The following is a 25,665-nucleotide window of genomic DNA, read 5'->3' as shown; positions in this document are numbered from 1 at the left end:
TTCCCAAGAGCAAACCTGGTGGGTAGTCCTACAGATGGACAACCAGATCTTCATTTCACTGGTGTGGGTTTGGTTACCCTAGCTCAAAAATACGCAAAGGATTTAGGGTTAATCAATGACTTAGAGCAGCTTCCTCTCCAGTATGGACAGCAGACAGCAGACAGAGAGGGAGAACATAAAGTTTTGGGGTTCTTTAATAACATGAGAACTTAGGGAATTTCCCTCAGTGAAGTTTTGGGCAGTGGGCTGAAAGCAAACCGAAGAAAGTACTTTTTCACCAGCCAGTTCAGCTGTGGCACCCTTAGGCACAACCTGCTACAGGTTGAAGGCTTCATGGGGGGGGTTGGTAAATGCTGGAGGAGAGAATGACCTGGGGCTGGGGAGCATCAGTCAGGTTGTCTAGGTAGGTCCTGAGCTATCCGTGGCTGGTATTTGTATAAGCTGGTCAGAAAAACCTCCAGTGTTGGAGATTTCACAGCCTCCGTAGGCAATCCCTGCCTGCGCATCACTAGCCCTACCTGTAGGACGTAGTTTCTTCATGTCTGACCTCATTCACCTTTGCTGCAATTCAAACCTATTGCTACAATCCCCGGGAGACACAGTGAACAGCTTGTCCGCATCGGTCTTCCACCTCTCAGACAGATAGATGACTGGTTGGCTGGTACAGTTTTTATGTGCAACGCGGCATTTTGACTGATGTTCAACCTGTGATGCTTCCTGACCGCAGGCTCTTTCCCCTCCTGGTACTGCACAGCGGTGTGTTTCTACCTACACGCAGATGTTTGCACCTTCTTAATGCAGCTGGTTTTTGCTGACTTTTCTCCAGGTCTCAACATCAATTGACTTCTAATCCAGTTTTCTGGAGCGTTTTCATTTCTCCTAGCGTGATACCTGTGCATTGAATACATTTATCACGTCACCCGTATCACCGATGACACACTGGGTGGTGTCACAGCCGGGACAAGTCTCCTTGCTCAGCACATCCTCCCAGTCTGACGGTGAATCACCAGTAACGACTCTCTCCATATGGTTTTCTGATGAGTTGTGTGCCCACATTAGAGTAGTTTCGCCTGAGCGTGTTCCTCTGGTGTGCTGCTGAGGAAGCCGTGTGCGGCAGCACCTAATGAATATCAAGATATACAGCTCTGACTGCTTCTCCAGCTATTCACAGGCCAGTTACTCTGTCGCAGAAGGAAATTAAATTGTTCTTGACAAATCGGTGTCGGCAGTCACTTATCATCTTGTTATCTTCTAAGTGCTTACAAATAGGTTGTTTCATTATTTGTTCCATCAGTTTTCCAGGACTTCGAGTTAAGTGACCACTTTGTAATCCCCTGGCTTTTCCTTTTGCATATTTTTAAAGCTGAACCCTATGTTTGCTTTTTTCGTGGTCTTCTAAAACCTCTCGTATCTGCCGTGAGCTAACAGAGGAACAATAGCTCTGTGGCTGCTTCAGCTGAGCCCTTCCCTCCATCCCTTTGGGGCAGCTTATCGCGCCGGGCTGGTGGATGGACCAACACCCTGGTTTGGTTATCGCCCTCCTGCTGGGATGCTTCTTCCCTTTCACCCTCTGTGGCTCTTGCCTGTATTAGCGCATTTGAATCTTGACCTTTTTCCATTTTCCAACCAGTGATTTTAAAAGGTTAGGTTTATCCACGAAGTGCTTTTGTGTAGTATCTTGTGTAATCTGCCACGATACAGAAAATTTGGGCCAAATCATGACTTTGGTTGGCGTTAGGACAAAAGCAGTGGAGCTACGTGGACATAGAGGTGGGTGTAATTCATCTTTTTGAGTGATTTTCAGGAGTAACTGGTAACTCTTGGTGTCCAGTTCGGCACACCTTGCCCTGACCTGGGTTTTCAGAGAGCGGTGACCGCCCCTGTCTGGGAGATGCTCACGCAGCGGCATCACGCATGCAGGCATTCCGCTGGCGTGTTGTATTTATCCTGCCAGGGTCTTTTTATTTCTTTATTAGGTCTGTTTGCCTATTTCTCAATTCTCTTCTTTTTTTTCTTTTTTTTTTTTTTTTTTCCTATTCCTTCAACAGGAATCATTAACCAATGGCAACAGGAATCCAAGGATAAAGTGATTTCCCTATTGTTAACCCACCTGCCTTTACTGAAGCCCGGAAACATCGAGGCAAAAGTCGAATATATGAAACTCTTGCCTAAAATCCTGGCCCACTCGATCGAACACAACCAACACATCGAGGAGAGCAGACAGTTGCTGTCCTACGCCTTGATACACCCTGCCACCTCCTTGGAGGACAGGAGCGCCCTGGCCATGTGGCTCAACCACCTGGAGGACCGCACGTCGGGTGGCTTCGGCAGCCAGAGCAGAGGTCGGTCGGATTCGGTGGACTACGGGCAGACGCACTACTATCACCAAAGACAAAACTCCGACGACAAACTCAACGGATGGCAAAACTCTCGAGACTCGGGCATAAGCGTCAGCGCTTCCAGCTGGCAGGACAAAAACCTGGCGTGCGAGAACGGCCATCTGCCCCTCTACTCCTCCTCCTCCGTCCCCACAACCATCAACACCATCGGCACTAGCACAAGCACCAGTAAGTACCCACGGGAAGCGCTGGGGACGGCCACTCGTGGCCACCCTTCACAGCACGGTCCCCCCCATTCCGCTAGAAAATGTTGCTTTGCCGTGGTTAGCACAGGGGCTAGATTCATCTGGGCCATAGAAAACTCCGGGTTTTTTTTCCCTTCTTTCCCCTACCTGCTTTTTTATTTCCTCCCCGCCTTTTTTTTTTTTATTATTTATTTTTTCTCTAGTCCTGTGGGATTTTAAAGACCTGACAGCTGGAGAGGAAGGAAAAACAGCCAAGCTGTGAGAGCAAAAAATGTGCATTACAGAGGGGAGCCCCTTTTATTTCAGGTAGCTCCATCTAGATTTGCAGTTTGCCTTTCAAGAGTTTCTAAAGCAAGCGGGGAGCTGATGCTTCATGTCCAAAACAGAGCTGGGGGTCTTGAGGTCCTGCTGCCTTACAGGGAGGAAATGGGATTGGGGCCCCAAAGCACAGGCAGTGTTTTGGGAAGCAAGGCTGAAATCCACCATCTTCAGGGCGTATCCAAAAATGTTACCTTTTATCTCCACTGCGGAGAGGTGTGAAACTGGTGATGATGAGGGGGTTTAGATGCACAGTCCTCGGCGTTTTCCAGGAGAGTTGGGTAGCTCTTCCCCCGTGGTGGCCCTGCCAGGCTTTGATGGGAGCGGTGGATGGTGCAGAGCCCAGCCCAAGGCTTGGACACTCAGAGGCGCTGCAGAGCACTGCGGCCGGAGATTTATCACTGGTTTTGCGTGGAGGTGTAGTGCAGCTATAACTGTTTTTTAAAGCAGGTGTTGATGCCTGTGACCCATCCTTGGGAGAGGAGGAACAAAGCATCTTCTCAGCGGGGTTCAGGAGCTCTTCTGCCCACCCACTCCCTCTGTGGAGGGCTGTCACGCCTGCCTTGCTGTCACCTTGGATGACTGCTGCCACCTCACCGGCAAGGCTGGACATCCTCCTTCACTTTGGAGTGTTCAGAAGGTCTCTCTCCAAGATGCTTGGCATCTCCCTAGATATAAGGGACTCAGAGAGCGCTTCAGAGAGGAGAGGCTTCTTGCGGTGAGGGTGCTGGCTTTTCTGTCAGTGTGCGGAAAGCCACAATTAAATAGCTGAAAGCTTTAAAATGGTCACTTAAGGCTTCTGGGTTTTTCCCTCTCCTGTAATAAGCGCTTTTTTTAGGTGGTGTTTCAAATTGACAACGATATGAAACACGGCGCTGGGTTTATTGCTGTAGCACCCCTGTCCCTGCCTCTCCAGTGCCCATCCTTGCAGGCAGCACTGCCTGCTCTGTCACGCGAGGATTTAGCAGAAGGGTCTCAGCTGAGAATCACAGAATCAAAGAATGGTTTGGGTTGGAAGGGACCTTTAAAGACCATCTAGTCCAACCCCCTGCCATGAGCAGGGACATCTTCAACTGGATTAGGTTGCTCAGAGCCCCGTCCAACCTGGCCTGGAATGTTTCCAGGGATGGGGCATCTCCCACCTCTCTGGGCCACCTGGGCCAGTGGTTCACCACCCTCAGCGTTAAACATTTCTTCTTTATATCTAGTCTGAACCTTCTCTCTTTTAGTTTAAAGCCATTACTCCTTGTCCTATTGCAACAGGCCCTGCTAAAAAGTTTGTCCCACATCTTTCCTGTAGGCCCCCTTCAGGTACTGGAAGGGGCTCTAAGGTCTCCCCGGAGCCTTCTCTTCTCCAGGCTGAACCACCCTAACTCTTTCAGTCAGTCCTCAGGATAGGTGCTCCAACCCTCTGATCATCTTCGTGGCCTCCTCTGGCCCCACTCCAACAGGTCCATGTCCTTTTTACACTGGGGGCCCCAGAGCTGGATGCAGGACTCCAGGTGGGATCTCACCTGAGCAGAGTAGAGGGACAGGATCCCCTCCCTTGACCTGCTGCCCATGTTTCTTTTGATGCAGCCCAGGGTACTTCTCCACCGACTCCGAACTTCGTGCCCATCCTGTCCCCTGTTTGTGAAGCCCCGGCTCCTGCTGCCGTGGGATTGTGTGAGGTTCAGCTTCTCCGAGAGCCAGGTCCCTGCGCTGCGGAGGAGAGCTGTGTCAGGGTGACCAAGCTGCGTGGGAAAGGCTTAACGAGGAGGCAGAGTGAGAAGAGTCATGAATGTATTTGCAATTGCCCTGTTAAACCTCTCCAGGGATTTTTTTTTGGGTCCCTCCTCGTGGTTTTCGCATGCCTGGCAGTTCAGAGGCTTTGCACGCCGGGGAGGCAGTGGGAAGAGGTGGCTTCAGAAGGGATTTGCTTCCTCACGTCAAGAGCTGGAAGCGCAGAGGTCTGATGGGTGCAGCAGGTTAATCATTGACGGTGGCTGGAGCTCCACAAGAAACTCTGGGTCTTAAAGGACACTTTTCAAAAACCCTTTTGTGCTTCTTTGAGCCTTTTTGCGTGCACCTATGTCTTAACAGAAGTAGCGACCCACCTTTTGCCCCAGGGGGTCCCCAGGTATTAGCCCAAGGTGCCAAAACGAAGGCAACAACCGCTTTACTCAGCAGTGTTCGGGCTGCTGCACTACTGAGCTTTTTTCCTAAATTCTCCAGAATTAGGTGTGCGCAGCAGCGCAGCGCTGGGAGAGGAGCAGTTGTGGGTCTGCCAGCAGCCCTACACTTCACCCTGGTCTTTTGCTGGAAAAGCACATCCCTTCTCCATGTCTGCCGCCTGCTTGGCTGCGGCATCTCCTGCCATAAGTCCCGCCATGGCAGCCCTTGCCGGGTCTGGTCCTTCCCGGCATCCCACAGTAGCTGGTTTTGGTGGTGCCAGGGCAGCTCACTCGCATTGTCTTGCTCTGAGCTGCAAGGTTTATAGAGTCCATATTCAGGGAACCTTTTCCCTGAGCATCGCAGCGGGGTCAACTCATGTTTCTGAGGCTGAGTAGCTTTACAGAGGCATCTGAACACATCTTCAGCCCAGTCTAGTTCTAAATTTTAAGCTGTTTCAGCTCCTGCTAACTTATTTTGGTGGCAGCATGTTCAGACAACCTGCGGGCTGAGCTGGAGACAATCCGACCACACTTGATGTGTTAGTTCATAAGCTTCCTTAACGCAATATTTGCTTGGACACAAACACAGTAAGTCCACAGACAGATGCTAAAAAATAAACACGGCTGTCAGCCTTTGTCCCAGCCCCTTGAGTCAATCAATACGTCCATTAATCTTTTATTCCAAAGCAAAGCCCTCAAACTGTTACTGTTTGTTTAGGGCTTAGTGTTATTATTTTTAAATTCTCCTTCCTACTTGGAGGTGTTTATCTGGGCAGGGGCTTAATCCCGCAGCACCCTGCAGGGCACAGCCTTCCCCGACCCATCCCTGCAAAGGCATTGCCTGTTCCTGACACCAAAATGGGGCAAAGTCTTTCCTGGAGGAGTAACGTGGTGATCTTGCCCGAGGTACTTTCGTCTGGTATTGTGGCATAATTAGGTGTAACGATATTAACAGCGTACGGTTTAAATATGGGTAGGTGAAGCTCACATGACAATCTGCTCTGTGCTGTCCTCATCTTTGACTTGACCTAGACCCAGGCTTTGGAGCTTGGTTCAGGCTTGGCTCATCTCCAGCTCTGTCTTAACGGTGCCGGGTGTTAGCCAAGGCTTGAGGAGATGTTTCTGGAGTTCTCCAGCCTTTGCAGGGCAAATCTGGAGTCCTCTGAAGGAATCACTCTGGATTTACACCAGTGATGGTGATCCAGGAGTGGCACCAGCATCGTAAGTGATGGGTTCGGGTCTGGAGCAATCTGAGGGCATGGACTCACCGGAAGCGATGGAAGTTCATGTGCTCCTTCCCATCCTCTGCATCACCGTAACTGCTTTCTCAGCCCATCCCACAGAACTTGACCTGCAACTTTGAACCAAGCTTTAGTGTGCCAGGAGTAAAGGAAGCCTCGGCATGGGCTTGGGAGCGCCGGTGGGCAGGAGGCCAGAGCTGCTCCAGGCGTGGTGGGACAGGGTGAAGCTCAGACCCTGGGGCTCTGTGGCCGAGTCAGGCCGCGGTTGCAAAATGCCCGCGTTGCACAATGCCTTTGCAGTGGAGACAGGGCCTGAAAACTCTGAAAGGACAGAAAGAAACAGTTGGCTTTCAAAGCTGCAGACCAAGAGCTCCTTGGATGGGGGTCTGGCTCCTTCCTTTCCCCTGTGTAATTGGTTCCCCCTGAGTACCGTCTGATGGCTTTCTGGGTTTTGGTTGTCAAATGGAAGTACAGCGTAGCTTAACCCCCTGTTTTCCGCCTGCTCAGAAGGGAATATGTGCAGAGGAGGAGGGTCTGCTATTAAATAGGCTTGTCCAGTGCTGGCAAGGTGGGGTGCCGGGACACTGGTCTGAACTGGACCTACGAGCAGGAAAAAAGAAAAGCAGAAGGTTTGTAGGGAGCGATAGCAACTCCAGTTGGCAATAGTGAGCCTGCTGAACCACAGCTAGAGGTAAGGATTCAGTTCCTGGCTCTGATGTGCATCTGATGGACGAGTGTCTCGGTCCTCTGCTCCCAGTACATAACCAGTGCATACGGGGAAAACAGTATTACTTCTTTTATCAATGTATGGTGAGATTTTGCTATGTTCTTGCCCCTGCTGTTGTGCCAGGGTGCTTAAACTCTCCCTGGAGAGCAGGTTTCCAGGGGCAAGTCAACCTCCTACCTCTGCACAGGGGCAGAAAGCCTTAATTTTACTGCAGGAGCAACAGTAATTTGCCCCAAACATTTGAATTAAGAGCAGGGTTTTTCTGGCAGAGATGCGAGGAGCTCCTTATGCCAGTAGCTGCCCAGAAGAAGAGGTGGCTCAGCGCCAAGTGCAGGCAGCACTTCAGCCAGGGTGAATGTCTCCAGTTGTCACCCTGCTTGGGGGACAGGAGCTCTGCCCGCCTCTGTATGGTCTGTAGTTCTGCCATAAAGCAATGGCATGTCGGGTTTCCCGGTGCGGGATGGCTCTGGAGAATGTAGGCAGTGCTTGGTCTTGCTGGAGCCTTGTGCATCTAGGAGTCCATCTCCTGTCTGTCCTTCCAAAAAGAGGAGGAGGTAATGATGGTATCTGAGTGTCTTGCTGGTGGTGCCCCACAGTCCTGTCCTTGGGTGAGCTCCCAATGTGTCCCTGGTGTGTGCATCCCTGGTGGCTTGGAGCAGCACCAATGCCTGGAGGCATGGTGTGGGAGGCACCAGGGGACGAGGTGATGGTGTGCATCACAGGTCAGTGATGGATAGGTACGGTCAGAGATCTTGCAGAGCAGAAATCCTGGACATCGGGGCTGCGTCCATACAGGAGAGATGTTGCAAGCTCTTTAGGATTTCAGCATTGCTGTGCTGCCTGGGTTCCCCTGCCAGTGAACAGAGAGGTCCTTGGACCAGCAAAGCTGTTTGCCAGTCTGCGGCCACCCTTCCGCTTCTGAAGAAATGGGAAAGATGCCGGGTTCTCAGACCTGCTACACCCTTCCCGTGGGACTCTCTGCCAGAAAACTGATGTCGTTTGCCTACGAGGAGAGAGAGAAGGTGAGGGAGCAGTGCAATGCAGGAGAAATACTCACCTATATAACCTTCTTGTCCTGAAAAAGAAAAACCTCTTATCTTGTCCTAAAGCTGAAGAGAAGGAATAAATCAGCGTACTTCTTTCCATGCACGCCAGTCCAGATTCATGGCTCTCCCCTCCCACCTGCCAGCTCTCGAGCGATGCTGACCTTTCGGTGATGCTCAGGCGGCACCAGCAAGTCGTACTGGCGGTCAGACTCCCCGTACCCCAAGAAATGTAGTGATACTGGTGGCAGCAGGGCACCCTGCAGAAGGCAGAACCGTCCCCATGACTCTTACATGAAGATCCCACCAGGGGCTGCTGGCTCTGGGGCAAGCCCGGTGCCAGCTTGTGGAGACCCCGCCGTCCTGAGAAGGGCTTTCTGTCGTGTTGCTCTTTCTGAGAAGAGACTCAATCCCAACTGCTGCCCTACAGGCAGATCTGCAGCTACTAAGCTGTACGTCGGCATGCCAGTGCGTGACATGGCTGGCTGAATTTTGCGTACGTTTGCCCCAGTTACGGACTCCCTCGTGAGAGAGCAGATGAACAAGACGGTGGAGCTCTTCCCCAGGTCATCAGGGAATTGAGGTGGAAGAAACGGTATCAAGAAAGCACTTGTCATGGGCAGAGTGTGAGTTTCCTGACTCTTCCTCCCCTACGCTGTTTTGCAGCAGCTCACTGCCTACCACTGGAGACGACGCGGTTGTTGTACCCAGTATCCAAACTGAGCTTGATAACGGGATAACTGCATGTTTTAACCTGCAGGACCACCCAGGTTTGTGCTGGGTTGATGGGCAGCTTGCGAGTATAACCTCTCCTCTGTGTAGATTTGCAACGACACCTGAAGGTGATTGTGTGTCCGCAGTGTATATTTGACTTACGCGCGTTTCCTTCCATGCAAAGTTAGCAAAACATGCTGGTTTGCTTACTCAAAAATAAAAGCGTGCAAAAGTCTGAGTAAGGTTACAATAGTGAAGCAAACAAATGCGCTGTTCTTGCTGGGAGCAGGGGGGGATTAGTTTTGTACTCGGGAATTGCCTTCAGAGACTTGTTCCTCGGTTGGCCGTGCTGTGTACTGAGGCTTGACACCCTGGCACTCACCCTGCCGGGTGGGGACACCTCTAAGGTTTGCTTTTTTTCTCTTTTACGGATGGACTGAGAAAAGCTCATTGGCCTCTATTACATTTGAGCTTCTCAGCGGTGGTAGACGGGGGCATCTCTTGTCTTGCTCATGCCCTCTAGTGTTGCACGTAACTGTCGGAGAACGTTTCTAGGAGTCACCCTCTTTGCCAGGGTCCCATCGCTACAATATCTTGCTAATTCTGTAGCTAAAAACCAGAATCATTGTACAAAAAGATAACATGAGAGCAGAGCTGTTTTCTCAAATCCATGCAGAATATGCACAAATACAGCAGCAAACGGGACTGAGAGTGGAGACAGCATCTTCTACTCCACCTCCGAACAGCAGATACAGATTTCCTGGCCCCTCTATAAATTCAGAGCACTTAATCCCCGGGAGATATGGTCCACAGCTCTGCAGACCATCACTCAGCAAGCAAGGAGATGAACGGTCACCTGCCCTTAACCTGGAAGCCATCAAACATTGAAGATGGTAGCGGTGGTGGAGGTCAAGAGCGATGGCCTTTTGGAGTGTCAGCAGTGCTGGGAGGAATCTGCTACTGCTCTTGAGCGGTCACTGCAGAGCTGTGTTTTATAGGCAACATCCCTTCCTGCTGTTAAGGCCGCTCCGTTTGCCATGTCCCTCACCCTCTGGTTAGCAGGGAGGCATCCAAAATCAAAACAGCGCAAGCTCTACCCATTCTCCATGAGTTGGCCTGCTGGCCAGGATGTTTTGAGTTGATGCGCCAGCTACGTGTGTGTGCTCATCCCACCATCATCCCAGCTCCTGCGCTGCCCAGACTTGCTGTCCAAGCAGGGCGGCCAGGTGAGCCATCCCACCCTGGGACCACTGCAGCCACCAAGGTGGTCACTGGGTGCAGGGAGGGAGGCTGCTCCCCCCGGGTCTGTGGAATCCGGGCACGCAGCAGCAAGATATGGACTGGGAAAGTGGGTTTGTCTAAATGGAAGAGATCAGGGCAGCCCCATCATACAGTCCGAGTAACAAGTGATAGGGTGAGAGGAAATGGCCTCAAGTTGCGCCAGGGGAGGTTTAGGATGGATATTAGGAAAAATTTCTTCACCAAAAGGGTTGTCAAGCATTGGAACAGGCTGCCCAGGGAAGTGGTTGAGTCGCCATCCCTGGAGGTATTTAAAAGATGTGTAAACGTGGTGTTTAGGGACATGGTTTAGTGGTGGACTGGGCAGTGTTAGGTTTACGGTTGGACTCAATGATCTTAAAGGTCTTTTCCAACCTAAATGTTTCTATGATTCTGTGAACTCTGCTGTGCATTTGCTCGCCACGGGCTCAAGGTGAAGATTCTTGAAGACACTTTGGGCAGGAAATTGATCTGGCCCTACCTTCTCGTCTGTCACCTTTCAGCATATGTGTTGCTGCGTTCAGGGTTTCCGAACCCAGTGCATTGAAGTGTCTTGATGGACTCTTGTACTAGAGCGACAGTCAGAACCTGTTCTACCTTGAGACTTCAGTTTAGCTGCCCCAGTGCTTTCTGTTCCTCCTTTGAGCCATTTTTGGCATGCTCCCTTCATCTCTTTGCTCCTGGAGGGTCTCTCTTTTCTCTGTGTCTTTGGCCAAAAAGGTGGGTGGCCAACAAAGGGCAACATGGTGCTGAGGTGCCACCTGCATTGCATCTCTGTGGGGGTCTTAGACTGACATCAAAGCTAATCAGCCTACCTGTCATCTTCCCAAACATCATGCTGTGCACTGGAAGGGAAAAAATGAGGGGATTCACACAGTGGTATGGAGTAACCCATCGACCCTTGCTGCACGCTTGGCTTTGGACATTGTCCCCAGGCTAACGTCTGGAAGGGTGGCTGTCCTGTTCCCGTTCAGCTGGGACTTGCTGTTCACAGGTAGCGTTGCTCGTAGGGGATGCACAGCCGCGCAGCCTTCGGGGCAGAAGAAGTTTCTCCCGGCAGCGGTTGGCTTTGGAGGGATGAGGTTAGCAAAGCAGAGCTGATGTTACCCCGGGCATCAGACAGCACAGAGATGGGGATGAAGTCCTCCTCCCCGCCGTGCCCGCTCCGCTCTCGCGTGGGAGCAAGTGACGATGGGGGGCATATGTGCAGCCTACAGCCGGCAGCGCTTTTGGGCTGTGCGCCGCTCCTGCTGTAGGCAGGGTGTCGAGCGAGTGATGGATACCTGCCCGCCAAGCTGTGGGAGTAGGTGGGGAGGCAAACGCGTTTCCCATGAGCGGGCTGCGGCGAGTGGGTTTTCGCGCGGGCGGCGGGCTGGATCTTGTGGTCCTGCCATGATGCTCGGAGGCGGAGATGTCAGCGACGGGCGGAGGGGCCCTACTGCGGTCCCAAAGGGAAAGAGGGGAGGGGACCTCAAGGCTGGGCTCAGCGGTGACTTGCAGCAGGTGATGGCATGGGTGGCACGGAAGCCAGTGGAAGAAGTGGATGTCACTTTTGGCTGCTGGTAGGTACAGACCTGCGCAGGTGCTCCTAAACCAGTCCTCTCCACGCCGAAGGATGCTTCTAGGCATTAAATAATCCATGTAATCTGGCCTGCCACTGCCCGAGCAAACAGCCCCGTTGTTAGGGAAGCGGTGAAGGGGGCGGTGGTTGGTCTGGGTGGCTGGTAAAGAGGAGGGGGAGCACTGGGCCATCCCTCCCTGAAGAGGGCACGTCACACCCGCATCCTCTGGGACAACTCCATTGCTTCCTCCAAACCCGATATACACGAGGTTTGATCCTTGCACGTACCCACACATCTCTTCACAGGCCACAGCTCCCAAATTCACATACCCTACGCGCAGAGCGGTGGCTCCAAAGCTTCCTGGCTGGAATGAGGCCACCTAATTTGGGAACCTCTATTCCGGCAGCACCCAGGGACGCTCCCACCCTCTTGGCTTGTGACATCCCGGTGCCATCACCGACTGCAAGCGCTCAGGGCAGGGACCGCATGCCCTGGTTTTGCACGGCCATTAGCACGTTGCTTGTCCATTGACAGTGGGGGGTAGGACACCATCCTCGACCTGCAAGTCGGGGTGGGGGGACCTTGAAGCTTACGGCTCCGCCACCACCCCCACTTTCCTTACAGCAGCCCGGGTGTCTCGGGGAAGGGCATTAAGAAGCAGCAGCGATGGTTTTGTGTGTTATCCTATGGTTCTTAGGAATCCTGTCGCCAGTGAATCATGCTTCTGACCTGGAAGCAGCGCAGAAGCCGCCAGCGCAGCTGATTGATGCTCTGCAGCCTGTGGAGCAAAGTCAGACATCCCCAGTAATTCTCTCAGACCCCTCGGCAGTCTCCCGTGTCGGTTGACCCGGAGGTTCTGTTGATGGATGGACCCTCCTAGACCCAGGTGTATTTTGCCAGCCGCCCTGGTGCCTGTCGGATACTGCCAGTGACGACAGTACGCTGTGGTTGCTCATTGCAGAGGGGCTTGTTGGTCTCCCGAGGGAAGCTTTGCTTTTCCCATCGCCCCGTTAGCGTCTGTGAGTTCCCGTCTGGAGTTTGCACCGCTGGTGGAGCCACCGTCGGTGTGGGGCCGGGGGCTCTGTCTGGGAGCTGGGTACCCAGGGATGCTCCTCAACGCCTCCACTATTAACTTATGTCCATCAAGTGCCTGATGAGCGATGCCTCCAGCTGCCTCCAGCTAGGGATTGCTCTCACCAACTCACCCTGGGCTCCTAGTTGCCACTTTTGGGGTGCCTGGCAGGCAGCCACAGAAGGGGAGGAAGGGTCCGTGCTGGCAGAAGCATGCAAACCCCCCCACCCCCCCCAAACCCCTTTTTACTCGTCCACCACAGCCTCCCAACACCACCTTTCCCCAGCCACCATCATAAAAATCAGTTTGGGGATGTTTTCCTGAGCATTTTCGTGGGGCGAGAAACCTTTTCATCCTTTGAAACCGTGCAGCTCCAGGCTTTGGCAAGTAAAGAAACGGAGAGAGATGAGCTCTCCTTCCCCCCGCCATCAACCAGCAGCTGCAGAGGAACGGCAGGAGCGCAGCGGGGAGGGAAGGGAGTGCTGGGGTTTGGATTCATCCGAAGCAACTCCAGGCTTCTTCCCGACTGCTGCACGGGGACTTGCTGTGTTCTCCCAACTCAGTAACATGCTGCTATTTAATTAACTTTTGACTTCTGGTTTAAAGGAGCAGTGCACAAAATAGTTATTTACTTCATTTGGAAATTCTTTTAATCGTTGCCATAATTATAGCTTCCTCCTCTTTTTTTTTTTTTTTTTGGATATTTTTCTTAGCAGGGGGAAGGGAGGGAGGGGGAATATTTGCCGCTCTCCTTGTGGTTATCACATCCTTCAAATTACTAAAAGAGGCTGGGATAATAGGTCTGGTGATTATATATAGGCACCATCTGCTCTGTGGCTGCTTCCTATCAAAGTGCGGTTAGGAGAGTGCAAGAAGGATATTTTCTCTCCAGCTATATTAAGACTCTGTTTCCATCTCGGCTCCAAAGCAAAGCTCCCTGCATGCAAATGGATCTCAAATGCGCTGTAATCAATGGCTCGGGTTTGGCAGCCTTGAAGCTGAATTATTTATATATATTTTTTTTAATTTTATTTTCCCCTCAAGTTTGCTGTTCCCATTCGTTATGCAATTTGATTTGAGGCCGGTTGCTCTGCATTCGGTGTTTTCTTGTAACCATAGTCCCCCCCCCCCGTTTGCTGAGCAATCGAGTCTCGTGTTAGCCAGCGCAGAGATCTGTGTCATAACTCGAATGCGAGGCAATATCTGAGCAATCGGGAATGTTTCGGAGGACGATGAGGGCAGATTTTTAGGATGCATATGCTGTCGGCATCTAGAGGAGGTGGAAAGCTGAGCTGAGTTAATTTGGAGCAATAATGGGAAAGAATTAATTCGTGTTGGATGATAGCAGGAGAGAGAGTGGCTCTCCCATTGCTGCTGGGGTCTCCTGGGGAGCGTTGCAGAGCTCGGTATTTGGGGCAATACGGGGAGTCAGGAGGTGTCCCTGCTGGGCAGTATCTTTTGCATCTTCTCATGCCCCTCGGTGGCCTCGGAGACCCAACAGGCTTTTCTTCTCTCCTGGAGCTGGTAAGATTTTACACTCTTGGAAGAAGGCGGCAGAGGAGAAGGACTAAGACAGCTCCAGCCCGGAGGGAGGGTGCCGGGACGGGGCTGGAGGCCAGAGGAAGCCAATAAGGCTGAAACGCAGAGGAATTTGTCTTGCGAAATCCGCGTCGTGGTGCCTACGAGAGAGAAAGACTAAATGGCTTTTTTGAATGAGTGAAAGTGGGTAAAAAGAGGCGAGGGAGGAGAACATCCCAAATAAGTCGGTGAGGATGGAAAAGGCTACGGTAGGGTAGCAAAGTGCCGTTTCTTTCTGGGTGGAATTTCGCTGATGGTGGTGGGGTGATGGCTGTGGGACATACATCGTGTAAGACGCATGTTGTCCTCCTGTATTTTCTCACTCCTAAAGGCGTGCTGCTCTCCCTGCACTCACTCCACAGCTTTTTGACTCTAGAGATTATCGGATCCCAATTTCTTGGGGCAATTCCACAGGTTTCGCATTCACCCCTTCCACTCGACTGGCTTGAGACCCTTCTTTTCTTACTCCCAGTTTCCCACAGGTTGCATACTGCGACGTAAAGGATGTACGTCTTCCAGCTTGGCCTCCTGAGATGGTTGTAAGTGATAGAGGGGTTTCTCCATCCGAAGCGTAATGTGTGGTAGGAGCTGATGCTGTCGGCGGTCTCAGCAGGCAGATGCTCCTCAGACCAGGGATCTTATTAGCAGCTGGTGGAAGCAGCGGGGAGCGCTGGCTGCTGCTTGATGCTCTTGGACATCTCCTCTGGGTGGAAAAGGACCGTAGGAAGGAGAGTTTCTGCCTCCCAGCGCCATTTATCTGGCTTGATCCGTGAGCAGGGGAGGAATTTCCCCTGGGAGCCCATAGCAAAAAATCCGTGAATTCAGGGATAACTGTGGAGTGTTGGTTCAGCACAGCGGCGTTGTGATTAACGAACCGGGATTCCCCAGGGGCGAACACTGTTTTTTTCTGTGGTTTGTGTATAAAATGTGTGAGAAAAACCACATTTATTGGCCTGGAGATGAGGGCGTTGCGTTTACTCAGAGAGCAGTGTGTTTTAGGGCAGCACCTTCTTGCAACGTGCCTCTAACCCTCCATCCCCAGCACCGATCCCCACCTCCCGATGCGGACACCGTTTTGTCTGCGAGTTAAATCGCCGTCGGGATTGACACCTGGTCTGTCTTGCTCCCACCTTGTTGGATGCTGTGGTGGGAAGCCCAACGCGTGGACCTCAAAAGCAGCTCCTGATCAGCTGCTCCTCGGCGAGACGAGCCGGGCATCCTTCCAGAAATGCATCCCATCGGATTGCTGAAGCCACCGAGAGCTGCGTTTACACGTCTTTAGGCGCAGCTCTGCTTCTGCTGCCACACAAATGAGTAAATCACAACAACAGAGGTTCCTGCCGGAGCCAAAACAGTGGGTCCACCTGCGCTGGTGGCGCACAGGGGTTCGCAAAGCCCTCTGCGGTCAGCAGAGATGTCCCCTTCCCCTGGAAGGGGCCTCGCACGCGCCGCTCGGAGAGAGCAGCAACAAACGGGTTATTGTTTCTCTGTCCAGTTTCTTGAACAGGAAACTGTGTTGAAAAACGTTTTTTTTTAAAAATTTTGCTTCACGGGCTTTTCTGCAGCCTATGCTTCTTCCTAATTTCTCTGCTGGAGGCAGTGCTCTGCTTCTATCTTTTTTTTTTTTTTTCCCCCTAATACGCACAACTGCCCGGTGGCTGCTCTCATTTAGGACCCTTGGTTTCACCCCTCGTGGCTTATTATCAGCCCCCCTGGTTCAGAAGCAAGAACATGGTTTATCCGGCACCGTACGAACACGGTTAAAGTCACAGCCACAAAACCCAGGGAGAAATCACTTTTTAAAAAAAAAAAAAAAAAAAAGGCACAAAGAAAAGGCTCCAAGGGTTAGGGGATGTGGAGCCGAAAAATGTTCCAGCAGGGTCTGCTTCGGCCGCGCTGGAGCTGCCTGCGGCGGCGTGGGCAGCGGGTGAATGAGGTGCCCAGGAAGGAGGCAGGGTGCCAGCCGGGCAGCGTGACCCACCGGCGGCTGTTTCCAAGGGTCCTCGGCACAGAAAAGCTGGAAAAGCCGGGAGCGTGGGTCTGCCAGCGCGGGGGAGCCTTCCCGGAGGGGACGATGCTTCGTGACCGGGGTAGCAAGGGGGAGGCGGAGGGAGAGGACGGAGTTGAACTCGGCGGTTGCTGTGGGAAGGGGGATCGTGGGAGCTGCTCGGTATTCCCTCTCCGTGGGGGTGGCTCCGGGCTGCACAAGAGACCATCTGGCTTCGGTGGATGAAAAACATCCCAGCTTCGTATAGCAAATTGGGGTCAAGCTGCTGCTCCAGCTACCTACAGACCAGAAAAGGAGTTGACACTGCTTGACGATGCACCATAACCATCTTTGCAGCCAAGAAGTGCCATTTTTAGACAAAAAACAACAAAAAAAAAACCTCCAAAAGCACCTTGCAGTGCTTTTTCTTTTCTCCAGCCATGGGGAGGACATTATTGATCATAGAATGGTTTGGGCTGGAAAGGACCTTTAAAGGCCATCTAGTCCAACCTGCTGCCACGAGCAGGGACATCTTCAACTGGACCAGGTTGCTCAGAGCCCCGTCCAACCTGGCCTGGAATGTTTCCAGGGATGGGGCATCTCCCACCTCTCTGGGCCACCTGGGCCAGGGGCTCACCACCCTCAGCGTGAAAAATTTCTTCTCTATATCTAGTCTGAACCTTCCCTCTTTTAGTTTATTCTGAATTTTAGTTTATTCTGAATTGTAATCTGCTGTATGGACCGTGCGCTGGTATAAAGGGTTGTGAGGCTGTTGTGAAGGTCCTCTGGGTGTCATGGACCCGGTGGGGACCGTGCAGCGGTGGAGGGCACGCCGGGACGGCAGACGGTCTGAACACTCCTCTGTACACGCCGCTTGGAGGAAGGTCTGCCTGCAGAGCCCAGTTCCTCGGCTCTAATTACAGGAATGGGTGGCTTTTTCCTTCTCAGGCTGAAAAATTGGCCCGAAACCCTGAGAAACCACAACACAAATGTCTGACTCGGTTCCACATGGGCTTCAGCGAACAAAAACCCTCTTGAAATCAGCCCTTGCCTACCGAAATAGGCAACACCACTTCAAAAAGGAAGAGAGAAAAAAAAAAAACGGCCGAAACCCAGGGCTTCACGGGGAAAGCACTTGCAGACCTCCGAGTTGCTCTGAGCGCGTTGCTGTGCCTGCCAGCCCAGCCAGTGTTTGGTCCGTGATAAAGCCAGTTTTGCCCCAGGAGGTGGTGGCCCCCACAGGGATGCTCCTTACTGCTCCATCCCTGCGGCAGCGTGGTCTGCAGCCGCCTCCTGCGACGGGCAGCCCTGCAAGCCAAGACAGTTGCATCGTCACCATCGTTCCTTCTCCATCCTCTTGATTTATTTTTTTCCCCTGGAAATATTCAGCCAAGCTTTGTTTGAAGCCTGCGAGCGCTTCGGCAACACCTCGTACATCTCAGCACCGTTGGCTCCAGGTTATTTATCACGTTTTTCCCTAGGATGCAAAATGCCCCAAGCTCCAGAGGCCACGAGGAGCTTTCTTGCAAGGAAACGTGGTCCGGCGTGGGCTGAGCACGACCCCTGTGGCCATTCGGAGCTGTGGTGGTGGAGCACCAGCCTGCTCATGGTGGGGAGGACCCTGATCTGCTCTGGCCCCCGTCCCATCGGATACCTGGAAGGAGCCGGACCGGCAATGCCTTTGCAGAGCAACCGGTGGGTCCCTGGGCAGCAGATGGTTCTTGCACCACCTAAATGAGCCTGCGGTGGGCAGGAAAACACTTCTAAACCAGAAGTGGGACACGCTTACAAGTTGTAGGGGATCCGTGTGCCAGCGTGGCTTGCACTTTGGAGCGGTGGTTTCCTCTCTTTGTTCGTGCGGCTCGCACCGCCGCGGTGCTCAGAAAGGCAGGCGTGCCTCTGGCCGCCTCCAGAAGGCTTATCTTACCCCAGAAGAATATATTAGATTTCCTTTTTAAATTAAAGCTTAGTATTTTTGTAATAAAAAGAGAGGGAAAAAAAAAAAAAAAGAGGCTGGAGTGTAAGGTTATAAACTCACGCTTGGCTTTCTTCTGCTGAAGTTCAAGCACACGTGGACCATTTATTTTAGCAAGCGACTGAATAAGTGACTTATCCCGATGGGAATTCTCAGCTTGGCCATCGGCAACCCCAAATTCACCTTGGACCATCTGAAAAAACACACAGGATTGTCAAAAACGGGGAAGGACCTACGCTAAACTGACTCTTTGAAAACCATTAGCTACAGCCTCCGTTTGACGAAACGGAGGGCATGAGCACGAGCAGCAGCGTTAATAAATATGCACATTTATTAATGCCTTTTCTGAAGGTTACAGATTAAAAGAGGGGGAGGTGTGTGCACGCCAGGCAGGTGCCAGCCCGGGGTTCGGGGCATTTTTAAGCCTGAGTGCTGATGGAAACGGGTAAGGGGGTTTGCAAGAAACGGTGTTGCTCATCGGTGTCTGTTGCAGCCGGAAGGGCTTCAGCGGAACCTAAAGTTATGCCAGTGCTAAGAGCTCTTAAATAATTCACGTCTGGTACCAGCAGTAGCTGGGATGGTTTCAAAGAGCTGGTGACTTTTTCTGCCGGTAGAGCATCCTTTGCAGAGGAATTATCCCCACCGCGTCTCGTGAAGTTGTGTGAATCGACTCGTAGTTCAGTAAAAATGCTTGTGGTTTAGTAAAACGTGGTCTGTTGGATTCCAGCGTTGCGTTATCTCAGGGAAAGAAGTGGAACTAATTTTTATAGGTTGCACCGGATGATTTCTAATTGTTCCTGGCCGTCCTGCGGAGTCCGTTATTTCTCCTCCAGCCAACACCAGCTTCTAATCAGGGGACGTAAAATTAAAATGGAAGAGCAGCAGCAGCAGTTTGCAAGGGTATTGCTGCTCGGGAAGGAATTTGGGCTGGATTTAAGCCAAAAATGTCCTCTTGTTTGCAAGATTTTGGTGGGGGGAGGATGGCTTAAACGCCGCAGGGTACCAGCTGCTGCGTACGCCCCGCGAGAGGGAGCACTAACGGAGCTGCCCTTCGCCTCCTAAAAGCGGGCGATTAGCTCCTCTCCTCCTTGCCCCTTCCCCTGCATCTCTCATTCATCCGAAGGGCACAAATATTTCCTAAACCAGAGTTTTTCAGGGTGGCTTCTATCCCCCGGGCCGTGCGGCCGCGGCTGGGGGCAGCCGGCACAGAAGGGGCTCTGGGTGGTGCTGCTGCGACGCTCAGCCCTGGTGATGCATTTCAACTGGTTTATCAGAGCTTTTTTTCCCATATTTCCCACTATATTTTTTTTTTTTTCAATTTTAAATATTTTTTTCTCCTGGGAGGGTGATGTGACATCTACAGAGCCCCGTTACGGTGCTGCTTTTGGGGTACGGTTGCAAAGCCAAGAGCTGAAATAACTCGGCCAAGACCTTAAATCCATCTGTTTCCCCATTGGGATGCATCGCAACTGTAGGAAACATAACACTGCCCCGAAAACAATCCCGGCTCCTCATTGACATCCTTTTCTGCCAGGAGGCTTCTGGAACCTGTTTCTGTAGCTATTTAAGGGGAAGGGAGCAAATCCTTCACCGTAAGCCCTCCCCTCGCTTCCCTACGCAGCGCGGTGTTGCTGTTAATGTGCTGGGAGAAGAAAACACTTTCAGAAATCGGAATAATCTGCAGGTTTTTGGCCTCAGCCATCAGCTGCCTGTGGCACCAGCTGCTTTTTACAGGTGCTTAATCAATGCAAACAAGCTCTGGTGTTTTTCCTCTCCCCTCCTTTTATAACCCCGCTACTTGCTCATTTTCATTCCACTTCTGGTCAGCAGACGTGGCTTTGGTGGCGGGTTTTCCCCCCAGGCTTTAGCTGGGAATTAAACCCGGCTTAACTTTTACAGCACAGTACACTTGGCTGGGGGTTTTCCGCTAAGACGCCTTTATATTAGGACATAACACGTGGAGGAGCCGTGAGTAGGTTTGATGAAGTCCTACTGGTGCCAAAAAAAAGGGGGGTTGGGGAGCTTCGGTGCTTTGGTGCTTTAGGAGGAAAAGCATCGAGAACGATGGATTTCCCCCAGGTTTTGTCCAGAGTTAAGAAATTTGATTTTGAACAAAAAAATTGAAAAGTTTTTGCTTCGCTTTCATGCGGGCTGAAAGGTCATTTTAACCCCTTTGCCCTCAAATTTCCTCCGGAGCAGAAAGTCAGCTCTTCGTTTCGTCTGCCCCACAACGAAGCTTACAGCTGCTGATTTTTCAGAAATCGGTGTATTTCTGCAGAATTTGCCCTTGTCTCTAGAAATAAGTCCTTGTTGACAGACCAGTGCAGGTGTTCTGTGAGCCATCACGGTGTGAACCCCACATCTGTACCCCGGGGCACACTGTACACAGCAGCGTTGGGTTTGATGGAAACCAGAAAGGACCTTCCCATAGCGCTGGGTCCAGCACTTGTCCCGGTTATCCCAGAGGGGGATGAGACACGGCTCGGCTGAGCGACGGCTAAATCCAGAGATTTTTTTGGTCTCAGTTATCAGGAAACTGTTCCACTAATTTCGCTGAGAGTAACTGCAATAAAACGTTAAACAAGTGTTTTACATCCTAAATCCATACGTTAAAAGACATTAACTGCATTTATGGTTTAACCAGCGGTTTAGTGACTTTGTGAATGGTGGAATTTGAATTTTGCTGAGCCAGCAGACCAATCTTTTCATATTTTTCCTTACAGGAAACAAAGCTAGTTCATCCATATCCGTCTTTTCCTCTAAATACCATGTTACCCCTGCTAACCAACAGACCCAGGAAAAAGAGGTCTAAGTCTTTAAGGAGATAACTAAAAATGAATGGGACGGTATGGAAGAAGAGCAGTGAAAAACGGAGACCATTCAGTAAAGACTGTATTTAAAAATCTATTCAAGTTGCAACACTTCTACCAAAAAGTGCCAGAAAATCTATGATTTGGGTTCTTTTAATACTCTAGCCTGCATAGAACGTATTTCTGTACTTGACTGAAAGGCAGTTAAATACCTACCCGCTGTAAAGCCTTTCTTGAGAAATACCCCCAAATCACAGGAGTTGGTGCATCGCTCTCTCCTTAGTGCTGTGAAGTAATTTGTTAAAAAACAAACTGATCTTGGTGGTGTCCAAATTTCAGCCGGGAAATACAAACCCGTGTACAACTGGGAAGGACAAACAAATCCAAAGCTTTCCAAAGATCATTTTTTCGCGGGGATTCAGCCTCACCTCTTTGTGGTGGGTGGTTTTTCGGCGTCGCTTTGGGTGTTTGCTCTTGTGGATGGGTGAAAAGGCGCGTGCGTGGAGGCACGCCTGATGGGTGGGCAGAGCTGGGATGCTCTCATCGCTCGAATGAGTGCAAGATCTTAGTAGGATCTTAGACATTTCTATGGATGATAAGTACCTCCTCGATGACGTTAGGCAGATGTGTAAAAGTCCGTGCTTCGGGGCAGAAGCCAAGTCCTACCCCAAAGGGAGAAACGGAGAAGCTTCCCCTGGGTCTTGTGCGAGGACAATCCCATCCTGGGGCTTTCTGTGCCTTTCCCAGAAAGACACGGGCCTGGATGATTTTAGCGGGGCAAGTTTCATGGCCTCAGTGTAAGTCGCTTGAAAATTCCCATTGGCGCTCGCAATGGCAGCGGTGCCGTCCCTGTAAGGGAGCCCACCGCCCCGGGCGCCGGGGCCGGCGAGAGGCAGCAGCCCAGCGCCCAGCGCGGTCCCGTGCCCGGGTTTGCTGTCGGTACGTGAAGACCTCTCCATGAAACCGCTCCATTATTTTTATTTTTCCTAGAGATGCGATCCACGCAACGCCTTTCCTTAAGCAACCCGACGTAGCTCGTGTAACCCCATCTCCTCCCAGGTACTCCCGTCCCCTTGTGCTTCCCGGGAGGCAAAGCGGAGAGCTCAGGGTAGGGTTCAGGTAGCCGCGGGCAGCGTGAAGCCATCAGCGAGGCACCGTGGCCCACCACCACCCATTTTATGATTTCATTGGATTTTTTTTTATTTTTTTTTATGCGGGGGACTCTGCTGCATCCCGGGCCGCGAGGGGGGAATAACCTCTTTGATTTTATTTTTTTTTTTTTTTTTTTTTCAGTTCTCTCAGGCCAGACACACCACAGCCCTTTGAAACGCTCTGTGTCCCTTACCCCACCCATGAATGTGCCAAACCAACCTCTAGGACATGGATGGATGTCTCATGAGGACTTACGAGCTAGAGGACCCCAGTGCATCCCTTCCGATCATGCCCCCCTGTCTCCACAAAGCAGTGTAGCCTCTTCGGGAAGTGGTGGGAGTGAACATTTAGAAGATCAGCCTTCCGCTCGTAACACATTCCAGGAGGAAGGGAGTGGGATGAAAGGTGAGTGAAAAAACCAGACGCCTTCCCCCCCGACCCCCCCACCCCGGTCCCAGCAGCCAGAGGCAGGAGGAGAAGAGCCGTTTTCCCGGCAGCGCGGGGCTCGGTTGGCGGTTTTTGGGCGAGAATCCTCATAACCGAGCAGGGCCTCGCGGCGTGTCTTCCCGGCTTAAGGAATTTAGGGTTTAGGGGAATAAGTTAAGATTTTCTTTGAAGCAGCGGTTGGTCCTGATCTGATGTCTTACAGTTGGGCGCCGGTGGGCTGCTTTTGCCCCAAAATCCTGCAAGCTGCCAGCTTTCCAAAAAGCTGGATTTTTTCCATAGCCTGTGGCTTTTGGCTGTGCGTGGTGCTCTTTCCTCTTTCTTTTTTTTTTTTTTTTTCTTTTTTAATTATGGTGAAAAATAGCTTAGCATAGGTGTAGCAAACCACGTGCGATTCACCATTGCGGTGTTTGATACCCACCAAGTATTTGGGGAAGTTTTGGCTTAGGATGCTTCTTTGCAGAGAATTTTTCCTGAGTACTTCAGCTGTTTTTCCCATTACATGTGCATTTCACAGAGATTTTAGCAATAAATATATGTGATCCTGTTGGAAAACAAGGCAGAAATGAAACCCTATTGCTGCAGTCAGAGATGGAGAGCAAACTGCAGGCTGTGGAGGAATAAATAGATAAAAACCGGGCAAACACATAGGCTGTATATTCCTGTGAACAAACAAAATGACTGAAAATGAGCCCGCAGCTATCAGAGACTGATTTAAATGACGGCAGTTTTCGTTAATGCAAAGCAACTGTGTTGTGTAAAGACCAATGATGTATCAGAATAAGGAAATAATCTTATTTTTTAAATAGTCACAAGGTCTGTTTTTATTCTGATTACAGACAAATCTAGGTAGGGATAAATCTCTGTAATGCGGAACTGCGTTTGACTTGGCACTGTATGACTTTGATGTGCATGAAATAAATGCGTGGGGAAAAAAAATCCCAAACCCTCACGGTTCCCCCGTGAGCTGGATGCTCGGGGCTCAGCCCTCTCCCTGGCTGGACGTGGCACCGTAGCGTTGCTCTGGGGTGGGCGCCATGGGCAGCAGATGCGGCAGGAGAGATTTCTGAGCGTGACGGCCTCGCAGAGCCGGGCTTCGCTTCTCAGCGGCTCCGCTTGCTAACGAACACCTAATTAGGTAGCTCAGCCAGGGAGCGTTTCGTCTCCGGCAGTGCTGTGGGCTCTGTGTCTACCTGTGGCTCTCGCTGCCTGCATGACCTTATGGTGGGCCTGCAGGCAGGCTTGGAAGGGTCACCATGACCGTGGTGAAGACTAAGGTGTGATCAGCGTGAAGGGTCCCCAAGGCTTTCCACGCCTGAGGCCGGATTCTGCAGTCTGTCAGATCAAGGAGACCCCTTTTGGGAGCTGGTGGGGTCTATTTAACATTATGTTTCTCCGTGTTTCTGCGGATGGAGCTGGGGAGGAGATGCGGAGAGCTCGGGTCCCTGTGTTCCACAGCTGCAGCTCCGGGACCTGCATGTGTAGAAACTTTCCGGTGCAATGCAGTCGATCTGCATGGCCAAATCGGCAAAAACCAAAGGCCCTATTGCCCAGGCAGTCCACGAGCAATAATCAATTAAATGAACTCCACGGATGAAGACAGCCCATTGCTGCTGCATGCAGCCCCCCAGGGGAGATGGCTGTCCTTCCTCGGGCCGTCCCTTCCTGAGCAACCTCCTTCTCTGGGAGAAGGTCTGCAAACATCTAAACCCGATTCCTTTCATTGCTGAGTCACCCAAATTGCTTTTGTCCCGCTGTCCGGGGATGTGCAAAACAGATGTCTACAGCCTCTGCTGTTACGACTGTTCTGTCCTCCCCCACTCCGCTGTATTTTCTTTAGACTGAGACAATCCGATTTCTTCCCAGATGGTGTTTTCTAAACTTGGGGTTGTTCTTGTTTCTCTCCGCCGGGTTTTTTTCCAGAAAGCCCGTATTTTGTTGAAGGTGCGTTGCCCCAAACTGGACTGGGTAGCAGAGCAGAGACTTGCTTGCCATACGGACAGCGTTCCTGTGGCTGTGTAGCTCATCGTCCTCAAATGACACACCACCGCGGGCTGCGTGTGACCCATTGTACCCCCACAGCTTTCCTGCAAAAAAAAAGTACTGCCCGTTCCCTGCCCTCGGTTCGTGCCGTTTCTTGTTCCTACAGAAACGCGCAACTTTGTGCATTTTTATTGGGTTGCATCTTATTTCATCCAGACCGGTTGCTCCGTTTGCCAAGTCCCTTCTCTGAATTGCAGCCACGTCTCCCCGAGCGCCTGCAGGCTCTTGTGGCTTGGTGTCACCCGCCCCTTCGGTCACCTTGCTTCTTATTTAACACCCTCCGGGGCATCCAGGAGGGTAGTGGGGAAACCAGACCCATGCAGACCCCATCCGACATGGCTTAAGAGCTCATCTCCCCTGATATCACCTATTTCTCTCCTTTCCGTCTGTATTTGTGCTGAAGGAAAAGTGTCCTTTGGCTTTTTCCTGGCCCCTGGTTTCTCCAGGGGCAGATGAGGACACTTTGTTCCCCGTGGAGCCTGCCCGTCTGTCTGTCTGTCCATCCCTTCCCAGGGCACAGCTTGGGGCACACCGGGAGGAGGGTTTGGGTAGAAGTGGGGGTTTCTGCTGTGGGTACGTCCGTGGCTTACCGTGGTGTGCTGTAAGGGCACTTCTGAAGACATCCTGTGTATATATTGGCCTCTGTGTGTATACATATACACTTTTTTTTTTTTCCCCTTCTAAATTTCTTCTAAATTTCCATGCCACCACCCAGATATATACGTGCCGGCCGAACTCCGGTGTTTAATGCCTATAGGAGACAGTGCGTGTGAGCAGCATGGAAGTCCTTGCTTTGCTGCTCACATCAGACGCAGCGTTTCTGACAGCTGTGCCATGGCTTTGCAATTAGCTCCTGATAATCGGTGATTAAAGAGTAGTTCTGCGAGTGGGTGGCTTGCTGCTCCGTGGAGATCATTAGGAAGTTTGACTTTCCAAGGAAAAATCTCCTTAGATGAACTCGCACCTCCTGGTTGCCTCTTCCCT

The 25,665-nt window shown here is 51.6% G+C and overlaps 1 protein-coding gene across 3 annotated transcripts in view; it reads left to right on the top strand.

The window, feature by feature from the left end:
* The window catches only part of SAMD4A (sterile alpha motif domain containing 4A), a 125,305-nt gene that overhangs the window by 81,764 nt on the left and 17,876 nt on the right, over positions 1 to 25,665 (top strand). For all 3 annotated transcript variants that reach the window (XM_082485154.1, XM_082485153.1, XM_082485155.1), the window contains exons 2-3: positions 2,049 to 2,567; positions 22,336 to 22,599. In XM_082485154.1, coding sequence (XP_082341280.1) covers positions 2,049 to 2,567; positions 22,336 to 22,599 — 783 coding nt within the window. The remainder of the gene's footprint in view (positions 1 to 2,048; positions 2,568 to 22,335; positions 22,600 to 25,665) is intronic.

This window comes from Vanellus vanellus (assembly GCF_965231255.1).
Source record: "Vanellus vanellus genome assembly, chromosome: 6".
In the NCBI taxonomy this organism is placed as follows: domain Eukaryota; kingdom Metazoa; phylum Chordata; class Aves; order Charadriiformes; family Charadriidae; genus Vanellus; species Vanellus vanellus.
The sequence above is the reverse complement of the archived record's forward strand: the minus strand, read 5'-3'. Positions and strand labels throughout refer to the sequence as shown.